Source organism: Thalia democratica, chromosome 7, assembly GCF_965202585.1.
Source record: "Thalia democratica chromosome 7, ktThaDemo2.hap1.1, whole genome shotgun sequence".
NCBI classification, from domain to species: domain Eukaryota; kingdom Metazoa; phylum Chordata; class Thaliacea; order Salpida; family Salpidae; genus Thalia; species Thalia democratica.
In genome coordinates, this window is record NC_139171.1 from 11619771 (window position 1) to 11633674 (window position 13904).

General features: G+C 28.6%; 1 protein-coding gene across 1 annotated transcript; it reads left to right on the forward strand.

The window, feature by feature from the left end:
• Positions 1–4645: 4645 nt before the first annotated feature.
• Positions 4646–13603, forward strand: LOC145840299 (uncharacterized). The gene is made up of 9 exons (XM_082947506.1): positions 4646–4756; positions 5364–5551; positions 6734–6941; positions 7259–7419; positions 7714–7897; positions 10543–10683; positions 10855–10996; positions 11201–11440; positions 12019–13603. Exons 1-9 carry the CDS (start codon positions 4672–4674, stop codon positions 12074–12076), a joined length of 1407 nt encoding a protein of 468 aa, XP_082803632.1. The 5' UTR covers positions 4646–4671; the 3' UTR covers positions 12077–13603.
• The last annotated feature ends 301 nt before the right edge of the window (positions 13604–13904 follow it).

A 13904-nucleotide genomic window follows, 5' to 3' on the forward strand; every position in this document is an offset into this window, starting at 1 on the left:
CGCTTGTACTGCTTTTGTCCAAAATTTTTTCCGAAAAAAAACAAAAATGCTACAAAATAAATGCAATAAAAGTGGTATGTAGTAGGTATATTTAAATAAAAATTTATTGAAGAATATCAAATTTATTTCTTAAACTTTCCCATGAACTCTGTATTTCAACTCATGTTGAAAATATTCGCAACATGTATACAAGATTAAAAACAAATCTTGTCCAAACAAAAAAATGATTAATTAACCATACGATACAAGCGCGTTGTTTGTTGTATTTAACGGGGAGCTTAGCGAAAGTTATGCGACGTTCGAGTGGCCAATTAATCTAACTTAAATCTCAACGGCCGGCAAATATTTGCCCGATCGTACAAACCTTATTTACACAGCCTCATGTGGCTCGCGTGGCTTGTACTTTTATTTGATGTTTGCTCCGTTTGAGGTGTTACGAGAAATTATACTTCTTTAGAAAAATGTTTGTTTAAGAAGCCTCATCCGTTTAACTTTTGATAATTTGGAAATTGTTACAAGTTTTTGGGTCGCAAGGGGGCGCTGTTGTAGTTGTTGACCCCTTTTGAAAGTGTTGCCGTTTCTTTTAAGTGACTTTTTTGTAAGTGATACGCGTTACAATGAGGTGGGTTACTGCAATCACTAGTAATTAGCACCACATCGAGCGAACAGATGTTAGTTTTTTATTAATTTTGTTTTTTGTTAGCAACACTGTTGTTTTAACGCAAATTGCTTAAGTTTTAAGTTTTAATAGTTTTTATTTTCAGTTATAATTACATATCATTACTTCGTTACTTTATTATAGATTTCCTCGCATACTAGTAAATCTTTAATTAAGTACTAGCGAAGTTGTGTTCAAAAGGCGTTTTACAAAAACATTATAGCAAACTAAATACTTATTTATAAGAGAGCATTGTAACTAAATTTTAAAAATGTCAAAAAATTATTTAGTTTAGAAAAAACCCATCTCTAATCACAAACTTTAATATTTTTTTTACTACGTCTTAGCTAGTACTGTTTTCTTTATGTTAAATTTATAAAATCATTTTTACGGTCAAATTAACAAATTTAGTATTAAATATTACAAAGTATAAATTTAAATTCTATATTTGTAAAAGGATAATTGTTAAGCCCATTAGTAAGAAACTAAATTTAATAGACTTAAATGCTTTTCTAATTAGAATCAAAATCATTAAAATTAAATAAAGTTTAATAATTTTTTCTGTAATTTTTGCAACTTTTGTAACGACTTAAACTTATGTTTTTAAGGTTAGTGAACACGTTGTTTGAAAATAACACTTAAATTAATTCTCAGTTGTATCTGTTAAGTTTTTTATACATACATATTGTTTTAGTTTAGTATATTTACAATTGAGAATTTATCTATAATAAACTTCTAATAATAAAATGAACTTAATTCAGGATTAATTGTATTGCTTGATGCAGTTTTTTTATAGAAAAAATTATTTGAAAATTTTATTGCATTAATAGAAAAATGTTTCTAGTAAAAGTTAATTTTTTGGTTACAACTAAATTAGCAAAGTAAATGAAAAGTAATTATATTTAAGTTTGAAAATTAAATTGTACTGTTAGCTTTAAAGGTTTAGTATATTGAATTTTTGACAAAAAAGATGACTAGTAAAAACTTGAGCTTAGAGTTTTTTTTTTGTATAAGTATGACTTGTTACGCTTATTAGTTTGAAAAAAATACTTTTTAATTTTTTTTTTATATGTAAGTTTAACGTTTTCAAACAAAACACTAGTAATTGTTAGAACTTGAAATGAAATAACTATTACCGTAAATCCTTTTGACAAAGAGAAATAAGTTGAAATTTTGTTTAGCACAACCTAAGTATGTATTCTTTAAATAAGAAATGATGCAGTAAAATCGTTTATTTTACACAAAAGTGTTTTAATTTTTTAATTTAATTGCAATCTTTTAGTTTTAGGTACAAAATTTTAGCAATTTTTCTTTTAGGTTCATTGATGTTAATTATTTTTATTGTAAGTTTCAGTTATTATTGCGGCTTAAATTTTGGGAACTAAATGAATAAAATCCGCTAACAATTTGATAGCCGAGATAAATTGAAACCTGAAAGTTTATTACTTAAAATCAGGAGTATGAAGTTTATAAAAACTTTAAACAAAACAAGTTAGTATTTGTAGTTTATAAAAACTTATTTGCGTAACAACTAGAAACTATAAAGTTCAAACCGATTAAAAAGATAATAAAAGTAAGTTTTTTAATTAAATCTGTTAAAAACCTTTGCTTAAACCAAACTAAACAATCACTAACGGAAATCTAAGTAAATAAGCTGAAGATAAAATACTTGAAAACGATCTAATAGTAAAAGTTTGAAGATAAGCGTTGAAGTTTGTTTGTGAAAGTACTTAACACGAAATTTAATTAAGAATAGAGAGCTTATAAAGGAAAATTAAGTTTATGAATGTTAAAGTAATATTCAATTTGTATTTTTAAACTTGACAACACAAAGTTCTAACTTATTTAAAACGCGTTTAAGATAGAATTACGTTTTAAATGTATTTAATCATGATTAAGTTTTTTAAAATAGGCGGAAACTAAAGTACATGATATTATGTACAACTAAAGCAATAAAGTTTGTTTTATAAAGTACAAGTCACATAGCTTTATTTGAAATAAAATAAACTAAACTATAATCACTAAAGTTGATAAAGGAACAGTTTACTTATGCTAAATTTACAAAATTAAGGTTTTTAGAGTAGTAAAAAAATTGTGTTTGTTTTGAAGTGTTATTGAAGGAAAATCAAACTTTTTTTTTCAAAAGTTTAGTTCAGTTTAGTTGAAAAGTTTAGTTCAGAAAAGTTTAGAAAAGTTTTAATTCAGTGTTACATAATTTAAGAATTAACTTATTTCTATATAAACGGAAATAAAGTTTTTTAAATCTTAAGTCATTTAAATTTAATACTAAAATTTTGCTGGAGATAAGCGTCAAGAATTGTTTGTGAAAGTACTTAATACTCAAATTTTCAAATATTCAAGCAGTAAAGCAAACATTGGACGGTTCAACTGATGTTTCTTGCCCAAGCATGTTCCGAAGCTTATCTCAATAAATGTTTGCTTTACATTTGACAACTTTTCATAAAATTCCAAGAGGTTTTCGACCAATGTTAGATAAAAAACGCTTGAGGAAAATTTTTTAAAACCTTGTTTTTTTATGGTAGGATTGTTTCTTTATAATGTTTTAATAAGTTTACAAAAGTTGTTCAACATAAGTTTAATTTAAAATTTCAGCTGAAAAACCATATCCAACGTTCATTCAACTGACTTCAGTTTACACAAATGGCTTAGTTTGATTAGTATTTTAAACATTTTCAAAAACAATTAGAAACTATTTTTTTAAACATTACAGATCATTTAAGTTTGTCAAAAAATAAGAGAGTGACTGTTTTATTTTTTTAGTATCTAGTACCACACACTTCTCACGAATGTGTTTAATGTAACATTACATTTCAACTTAAACTCATACAACAGAAGTCGATAAGTTAAAAATATGTTTTTTAAACTTGACTGATATAAAAAAACAAATATTCTTATGACAAACCTTGAACAACTGTTTTTATGTATTTTTAAATCAAGTCATACCGTTACAAGAGCAACTAATAAAAGCAAAGTGATAAAAAAACTTCACACTGTAAAATATATTTTATTAACAATTCCTCAAGTAAATTATACACCATTTTTCTTTTAACGTTTCCAAGTATATACTAACAGTATATCCTAAAATATAACACAATTAAAATTAGCAGACAAAAATATTATCGCGAGTGTTTGTAAAATAATTAACCGTTTTTTGCTAATACCAGTAACTTTTAAAGCTTTTGTGAGCAAAAACATAAATACGCATAGTATCTTTTTTGTTTATCTTTTTAATTTTGGATCTACTGTTAAAAAACACATTAAGTTATTTACAAACTAATTACTATTTTGCTTTTACGACAATAAGTCGCAAACTTATACAAACGTTTAAAGTTTTTTTTAGCAAATACCTCGGTCTTAATGAGTAGAACATGATATTATCAAAGTAAATTTTCAAATGTTCAACTTTACTAACAAAAATTATATTTAAAAAATGTAAAAAGTAAGATATTTTAAAAGTTTGTTAAGTTTCATGTGGTATGCAAATTTGGTTCCTGCTAAGTTACAGTCAACGATACAATTATGAGAAGCTTAAACATTTAAGTCGAAAAACAAGCTTCTTACACTCAACAAACATCTTAATGGTCGTAAAATCAACAAACAAACAGAAAAGTTTAGCGATTTACCTATAAATTATAATAAATAAACCTAACGCACGTGCCCACACTTAAATTTCACCACTACGAGATTTACGATCGTTGTGTTGTCATAGCGACAACGAACTTGCAACGACGTTATGACGTCACAATGCCGAATTCTCGACTGCTGCGTCACAATGCTTCTCAACGACAACTTCCAACGAGTAGACAAATAGTTAAACATTAACAAAGGGCGACCAACCGAACGTAAACACAATGGAAACAATTTCGCTTCTCTCGTTTGCTATATAAACCCCTTCTACACCTCAACACCGTCTCATTTCCAACTTGGCCCCTAGCAGGTCACTGATCACCGGTGAAAATGTAGGGCGTTGTTTCTTATAAGGGGGTTTTATTATGTCGGGTGATGGTTATGATGAGTTTGCCGATGAATCGCTTAATTTGACTGGTTGTTCTAGTTGCCATGACGATAATATCGGCGGTGAGAATTTATATTTATTGTTATAAAAAGTACTAAAAGTGGTTATTTTATGATAAAAAATTTACTTGTTGATTTTGTTAATATATTTCGAAATTATTTATTATATAATTTGGGTTAGTTAGAAAACCAGGTATAAATAACTTATTTGTAAGTAAACTTGTTTGTTTGTACTTAAAATTGTTCAATTGCTAGTTTTTTTATGTCAAGAAAGCTGAGTTTTAGTTGAGTGTTTTTTTAAGTTGTTGTAGTAACCGACTTCAAAAGGATACATTTTGTTATTTTCGTAAGTGGCTTGCACTTAAAAGTCGTCAAGTTTGTTTTTTAGGTCAATTTTGAACTAATTTTAAGTTGAGTTTGTTTGAAATTTTTTTATTTTAAAACCTTTTCGTGCAGTTGTGAATTAAACGTTAGCAAGTAGAAGTTTAACAACTCTTGGTGTTTATTTTTTATTCTAAATTTAATTCAATCAACTTACCAAATATTACGATAATTATCACCTAAAAAGTTATTGATCAACAAAAACAAATTAACATTCATTTACGATTGAAAGTTTATATAAAAGTTAACAAGTCGATTATTTAATTTCTAACTTGAATAATTCAAACAGAAAACGCATCAGTAGTTGATAGCAAGTCGAGGAAATCATCAGTATCATCAGCAGTATCAAGCATACCAGCACCATCAGTTAAGAGGGAAATACCCCAGATCAAGAAACCCCAACAACAAGGAAGGATGCAGTCGGATAAGCAGGAGATATTCGATCTAACCATCGACAACGACATTATGCGGGATAAGGTTGGCGTTTTAAATTTGAATATTTTTAAAAACTTAAAGAAATAAATATAATTATATAAAAGATTCAAGTTTCAATTAAATTTAAAAAATGGAAATAAAAATTACAAGCAAATATCGTTTTTTGCTGTGTTTAAAGTTATTTATCATTTTAATAGTTTTGTAAGTAATAAAACTATAATTATGACAACAATTCAAAATAGTTGAGACAGAACTTGTAATTTTTAACAATTATTAACACTAGGATAAAGAAACTTTAATACATAGTTTAAAAAAACTAAAAAGGAGTTTTTAAGCATTAAGTTTAAAAGGCAACCGGTTTCGCATAACGATCTATATGTCTTTAAAAAAATTTTTGGCAATAAGTTTTTAGCTTTAAAACTTTGCCAATCTTAATAGAGGCATTATAAAAGTTTCAATTAATGTTCAAAATCTTCTATTTTAAAGAAAAAAATATATAATAAATACTTATAAGTTAAATGTGGTTATACCTTAAAATTCGGCTAAAAATTTCAGACATTTAGTTATTTATAAATGTAACTTCCGTTATAGCTATATACTTGTTTGAGAATGTTTTTCCAACTTGGTTCGCAATATGAACATTAAAAGAATTGTCACTTTAACATAACAAACTTAACAAAGCGCAAAATATACTTTCTTATCTCCGTTCTTTGTATTACTATCGAAACTTTTATACCCACGTTTCAAATGTTATTGTTTCTATTGTCTATATATAAAAAACTTTTCTTTTGTCACTGTAACTTGTACCTGTCAAAGCCATTTCATTTGTTCGATCGAATGCACGCAACGTGAAAATTAACATTTTTTATTAAACTGTTTGTCGTATTTTTGAATCGATCAAAACAACTATTAAACTAACATACAAGACGTGTTTTTAATGTTCAGCAATTTTTTGCAAGCACAATAAGCTGAAGTTTCAAACAAATTACAGTTTACACAAAAAAGCATTTACGAATTCGACCGTGAATTGAATCCAATATTTTGCTAAATTTCAACTTTAAATATTATTCTAATCAATTAATTTACCATAATAAACTTATTTCGGTAGACTAACGAATTTCCATAGCTTAAAAGAATTTACGCAATACTTGTTCTATTCTTAGTTAATAAGAAGTTTTAAATGTAAAATTTACCTCGTACACTAAATATATTTCTTCCCAACAGCTCGACCGTATGCACGCAATATCATCAGAGAACCTGCTCCTCCAATCAGACGTAGCTGATTACCACGCAGAACTTGTGGAACTGAGGAACGAGGCCAAGGAGCTGAGGTTGAAGTGTCACGATCTGATGGAGGACAACAGGATCTGTAAGTCGGAAGTGAGGGATTTGAGGAGGTACATCGACCTTCAGAAGGCCAACAAGAATGGAGGTTTATACAATAGTTCTATTTTTTTATACATAAGAGTTTTAAGTAAAGTAAAATTTAATAATGAGTAAAAACAATGATTTCTATTGGAAATGTTATTAGCATGTTCAAGCTATTAAAGTTAGTTTGTTATCAAAATTTTCCTTTTTTTTGAGTAAAAAATACGATGTATAGAAATAAAATTAGTTATTGAAAAAATTTGTAAACTCATTATAAAACTTAATATATCAAGTTAACTTATACATAAGATTTTAATATTATTTTTTAATTAGTATTTGGTTCAAAAAAAAACCGCTGTTAAATTCTTGTTTACCAAACAGATACACAGCAAGACCTTCTCAACAAGATAGAGTACTACCAGATGGAACACGACCGCTTATTGGATGAAGTCAGAAGGCTGAAGAGCCGTATCGGTGATCTTTCTCCCAGGAGATCGAGGGAGACATCACCCAAGGCAATGAGGAACACACCCAGAGAAAAGGTGAATTGTGACGTAATAATAAAAATATTCATGCTTAATTTAAACACTAGGTTAATGAGTAAATTTTAGACACAAATATAAACATTTATTTTTAGTAAAAAATAAGAAATAGCAATATAAAAACAAAACATTAAAAATAAAATAAAACCTAACTTTTATTAATAAGTTAAATTACAGTAATAAAAGTCAAAAACTTTATTAGAATAAAGCTTAGCACTAAACTTTTACTATTGAACGAACGCACGCTCACTAAAAGCTGTAAACTTAAAGCTATCAAGTATTTTCATCGAACAGCTGAACGGATCAGTGTCACCTCGACCGGCATCCCGTTCCAGGTCGCCGGTCCAGGACGCGATCGCCGCATCCCAGGCCTCCTGCCACGCCGCGTCCAGGCTCAACAAGGACCACAGGAGCCTTTCTCCCAGCGCCATCCTCAACATCCGGGACCTGACCATGGAGCGGTACAAGAACCACATGAGTAAGTTGAACTTTCAATTTTGACTTTTTTTCATAATTTAGAATCGAAACATTTTTTTAACAATTAAACATTTGAGTTCTTTGGTTCAGTCCAAATCTAAACTATTAAAAAAATACGTAACAACTATGTATTTACAACCTTTTAACTTATTTATAAAACTAAACGGTTATAAAACTTAGTATTAGCTTGACACGATTGTCTAAAACAGTGCTTCTGAACCTTTTTCTAGTGGCGGAACCCTTTTCCAAAGCTCATCTTTTCCGCGGAACCACTAATTTAATTTTACATAAAATGTTTAATATAATATTTCCTGCAAAAAACAAAAGAATTTCTGTGAAAAACGAATTTTTAGCAAAACTATATCATTGTTAGAAATCATACCAATTGTAATAGTATAAATCGAGTCAAACTCAAAGTGCGCCAGAGGCAATAGGTATTTTATGTTTCTATAATAAATAAACGAAAACAAACATGATTAATCGCAACGTCATAAAAATCTTTCTTTGCATAATAAAAACAAAATGAGAACTACAAACAAGAACGAAATGAACATGAACCTAATCGAATTCACAGATTACTGTAATAAACGGGTAAGATGCCTAACGAAAAATAAATAAAAACATTTAGTGCGAAACTTGAACTTGTCTCTTAGCAACAAGCATGTCAGTGCGCGGCTGGATTTTGGATAGACTGAGACGGAGACAGGAAGATAAGGTTATAGTCAGTATACAGTTCCTTTGCTTCGTTTTAATGTTTGTTACATGCGAAAAGCCGGACTCGCAAAGATGGTGGTGAATGGTAAAATAAATTTTACTGCACGCTTTGCTATAACGGGGTACTCTGAAATTGCACATGTCCAAAAATCTAAAAGCTCCTTCCCTTTGAAACTCAATTTTATATTGCTATCTTCAGATAGTTGCAGTAATTCGTTTTCTGTATCTGTAGGAAAATTCACTTCTTCTGAAGCAATATCACACATAAAAGGATTCAAAATCCATAAATTTCCAATGCAAACATCTTTAGGAAAATAATGTTGAAACTTTTTAGACAAATGATCAAGGTGGTTGTATATTTCGTCAAAGAAGTAGAATTTTATGCATTTTTCAAGGGCCTTATCAAACCGGTAAAACTTCGCAAAATTACCATTGCTAACCTTTTTCTTCCAAAAGTTAATTCTATTTTTAAACGCCTTAATCTTGTCTGTCATGACAAAAATGGAATTTCGCTTCCCTTGCACGCTTAAGTTCAAAGCGTTCAACTCTTCTAAAATATCAGTGAGATAAGCTAGCCTGGCCAAAAAAAAACATCATCTTTAAAGAACTTCACTTATTCTGAGCCTTAAAATCTTTAAGAAAGGTGAACACCTGCTTCTTTAATTCAACGAGACGAACCAGTGTCCGCCCCTTCGACAGCCAGCGAGCTTCGTTGTGATAAAGAAACTTTTAATAATAAAAAAAAAAACTATGTGCTTTTCTTAAGATGTGTATTTTTACATTAATTTAAACAAACAGTAATGTTTCAACAAACAAAAATGTTGCAACTAAAATTACATAAAAAAACAACCTTGATTGAGCAAATCATTATTTTATATTTTTCATTTTAAAATCATCAATTTAAAATACTATCATTTTTTGAATATTAAAAGTTTTTATTAATTTTTTTTAGGTGTTTTTTTTATAAATGAATATCAAAAAAAAATCATTGAGTTATAATAACTAAACAGAAAGAGCATTAAATACTTAAATGACAAACTTTAAAACTTGGCTTACACAAAGACATTTAAACATTTTTATCATGTAAATTTAAAAAATTATTTCAAACCCAATTTCTGTTAGAATTTTAAAGACCTGGCCAGTGGCCACAACTTTTAAAAATTTGAGTATCATTTTTTACCATGTAAGTCTAAAAAACTATTTCAAGTTCAATTTCTGTTAAAATTTTATAGGCCTGGCCAGATTTTTTTAAAAACTATTGTAGCATTTATAAGTAACAAATAATCTTTTATACATATTAAGTTTTAAATCAAGCTAATGTACATCTTTTTAAACATTTTTACAGCATTTGAAACAATATAATATACCAGAAATAAGTTTCTGATAAAGATTTTTTATTTAGTTTTATTGTGTAAACATTCAGAATTTGTTTTGATTGCTCCTACATTGTTTGCTTTAGTGATAATACCAGTATTTTCATGACTTCACTAAAAATAGAAATTCAAAAAATTTGCAAAAATTTGCGCAACCAGGACACCTATTAATAATAATAATGAATACTCATTAAAAAACCAACCGCTAGATAAACACTAAGCAGATCAATGAGTGCTATAATTATATATGTTTTCCATTTTATGTATTCATTTTTTTTTTGAAGTTTTATGATTTAAGTTTTTTTTTTCTTTCAAATTTCTTTTTTAAATTTCGAAAGGCTGCACGGAACCCCTTAGAGGCGTCGCGGAACCCTAGGGTTCCGCGGAACCCCATTTCAGAAGCACTGGTCTAAAAAGCTATGAACTTTGAAAAATAACGGGAAATACTTGAACTTTTTTATAAACAAGTTTATAAGAAGAAAGTCAAAAGGCTGGACTTATTGTTTTGTATAACAATAATTTGTAGTTAAAGTTTATAAATAATTTTATTTAAATCTAGGATCCGCCTCCCCACCTTCATCGCTGAACAGCGATTCTACAGACATTCTGCTGAAAACAAAAATGACGAAAGATGGCGGCACAGAGGTGAAAAGTGAGACACCAAGTGAGCAGGATATCGAAGACGTTAATGAAAGCGCAGGTTTGAAATTTGATTTTACTTTGATTTTTATTTATAGTTTTATAAACATACAATAAGTGAGTTACTAATTAAAAACCTTTATATTGGAAGTTGGCACGCCCAAAATGTAAATATCAATATACAAAAAGTAACACTTTAAAACATATAAATTATCAATATATTTATCATCAGACGTAAGACCGGAATCGAAGGTAATTGAGAGGCACAGATCCTCATCCAGATGCAGAACCCCGGCATCTTACAGATCAGGGTTCAGATCTCTGAGTCCCAGAATGACTTCGACCAAATGTGAGGTTCCAGATACCGCAAGAGAGTTAGTTGAGCTTTTTATAAAAAATTTTAAAAATATTTGTTTGTTTGCTCTAACACAAACATTTTAACATAAACGAATTTTATTTAACAAATAAAAAGTATTATTTATAGCTTGCAACAAAATGTTTAAAACTAAAATCATACTAACTAAATATTTTATCAGCACATACTATACAGTAAATTTAAACAAGTATAATTTTTCCAGCCGCTACACGACGCTGTTGAAGAGGTCCCTCCCGCGACGAGCTTTCGCCCCTCGATCCCCCGCCGACCTGCGACTCGGGTACGCCATCAAGTTCACCAGGCCCGGCGGCAAGCTGTCCAGGGGCACGGTGAGGTACATCGGACACCTGCCCACCAGGACCGAGATATTCATCGGGGTGGAAGTCGACGGGCAGGACGGGAAGCACACCGGGACTTTCCAGGGCACCAAGTACTTTTCATGGTAAGAAAATTTTATACTTAATATTTTTGTGCTAGTTTATATGTTAGTTGTAAGAAACATATCGGATTCTCAGGGCATCAAATGTTTCTTATGGTAAATACTTTTGGTTTATAAGTTTATATATTAATGTATCTGCACAAGCTGATAATATATTTCAGTGCACTTGTTATAAATAGCAGTGGTATACACAAATGTAATATTTTTAAGCGTTATTGTTAAAACGTTTAGGGAATTTTCAAAGAACCTAGTATCTCTCATGGTTGGTTGATACATACTAATTAAATAGATATTATATACTTAAACAGCTCTATAAGTTAAAAATGACTCGGCACTAATTACTTATCCTGGTTAATATTATTACTACAAATGTATTAGTTGCAAGTTTTATATCTAACAAAGCATCAAATATTTTTTCATAGTAGGTAAACATTTGTAGATGATATAAGTACATGTTATTGTGATACTTAAACTTAACCAGGTAATTTTCGTAGTTAGTTGAATTATATTGAATAACTAATATCAGTATAAGTTAATAACTTAGTTTTGATTAAACACTAATTTAATGTATTTTTCTACAGTTCTGCAAACAAGGGAATATTTACGCCTTTCAGCAAAGTGATAATGGCCTGGGAATGAGATCAAAATTAAAAAAAAAAGAACAAAAAAGTCGACTCAGCACCTTTTCTTTATTAAAACTAACAAAATGTACAAAGCACACTAACACCCCACGTGTAAATAAATACGTTGTAAATAGCTTAAATTTCTTCTACCTCTAAAACTAACCACTATAAGTCGATAAGGAAGCTTTAGATTTCAGCTTTACTAACAAAATCTTGTAAATATATTTTTTTTATGTTCCTGACATACGTACTCATGTGTGCTTTTTCTGTAAAGTATCCAAACATTTTCAGCTGTTTAGAACGAAGAGCTGTTATCAAATCGAACGCGTTTAGTGTACAATGTGGTAAAGGTACATTTGTTTTGTATTTGAATCTAACTTTATTTTTGTACACAAAACTTTATTTGCACATTAAACGTAGTATATTTTTCAATTGTAAATAGTGTACATTTTGTATATATATATATTTATTTAAATGCTGAAAGCACAAAGTAAACCCTGGTGAATGCAACGTTCTCAAGTAGCAGTTAGCTTTTAATCTTAAAAGTTATTTTGTACATAAAAAATAGTTTTCTCTTAATGTTGTTTGTGAAAAAAAATTAAGAGTTTAAAGCAAAAAGTTCCATTTTATAGAAAAAAAAATTAAATTTTAACTAATTTTCAAAAAGAAAAAAAAACAGTTTGCCTTTTGTAAGTAATACAGCAAAATTCAAAAGCTAAAATTTTATTCTATTTTCTATTTGTACATACTTTACATTCTCCAACTGTACATAATTCATTTTTACTTCATTTGTATATATACATTTCATTTGTACATATTAGATTTTCATTTGTACATACTCATTTTAGTACCATTGTCAGTTTGACCGAGCTCGCACGCGTACTTTAAAAGCGCGTACTTTAAATGCGCGCGAGTGCGTACTTTACAAACAAGGTTTTATATGCATCTACACTGTGAATACCGTAGCATGTTTTATACATTTTAGTTTCATTTTTAATTATTTAGTTTCATTTTTATTTTTGTTTTGTTTTTAATTTAAACTTCTTTTGTGCCAAAATAATTTAACTTAATCACTATACTAACACTTAGCAACTAACAAACTTTTCTTTAGTGGACTCAAATTGCTCATGATAAAATAAAGAAATTATTTTTCTATTTATTTTTCAAGTTTTTGTACAAAAAATTTCTACTATCTTCAGTACTTCAAGTAGTCGTAGCATCAAATTTTTATTTTACAATTAAAAACCACCTGCACTATTTTCCTATCAAATTTTTTTATTTTTGTACATATTTTTTTTACATTTACGGAACCGTTTAAACCACAATTGAGTTTTTCGAGCTTACTTCATATATGAAATACGAGATGCAACTAGCACTGTGTAAATAATTTGTTTGTAAAAAAGTTTTTTTATTATTTATTTGTGATTTTCATGAAAGCAATCCTTGAAAGTTTACTGTAAATTATTTAACTTTCGAGTTTATAATTTTTTTTTTGCTTGTCGATACACAAAGCGGTGCTGAGTCGACAAAACAAATTTAAAGTGTACTGTTTTTATAAAATACAAAATTTTATTTTTAAACTGTTTTTTACTTTTGAACAAATTATGTTTTTTTGAATAATTTTCTTTTGTTGTGTACAGTTTTTGAGTAATAAAACTTTTTTTTGAAACTCGTATTTATTTGTAAAATATGCTTTTCTTTTCATTTCTAAAAAAGTACAAAAGCTGTCTGTTAAAACATTAACCGATTTCTACAGTTGTAAACTATGATTTTCACTAAAAAACTATTAGACTAATAAACATCTTACAGTATATACAAAGTTACTTGAAATTTATCATAAAATA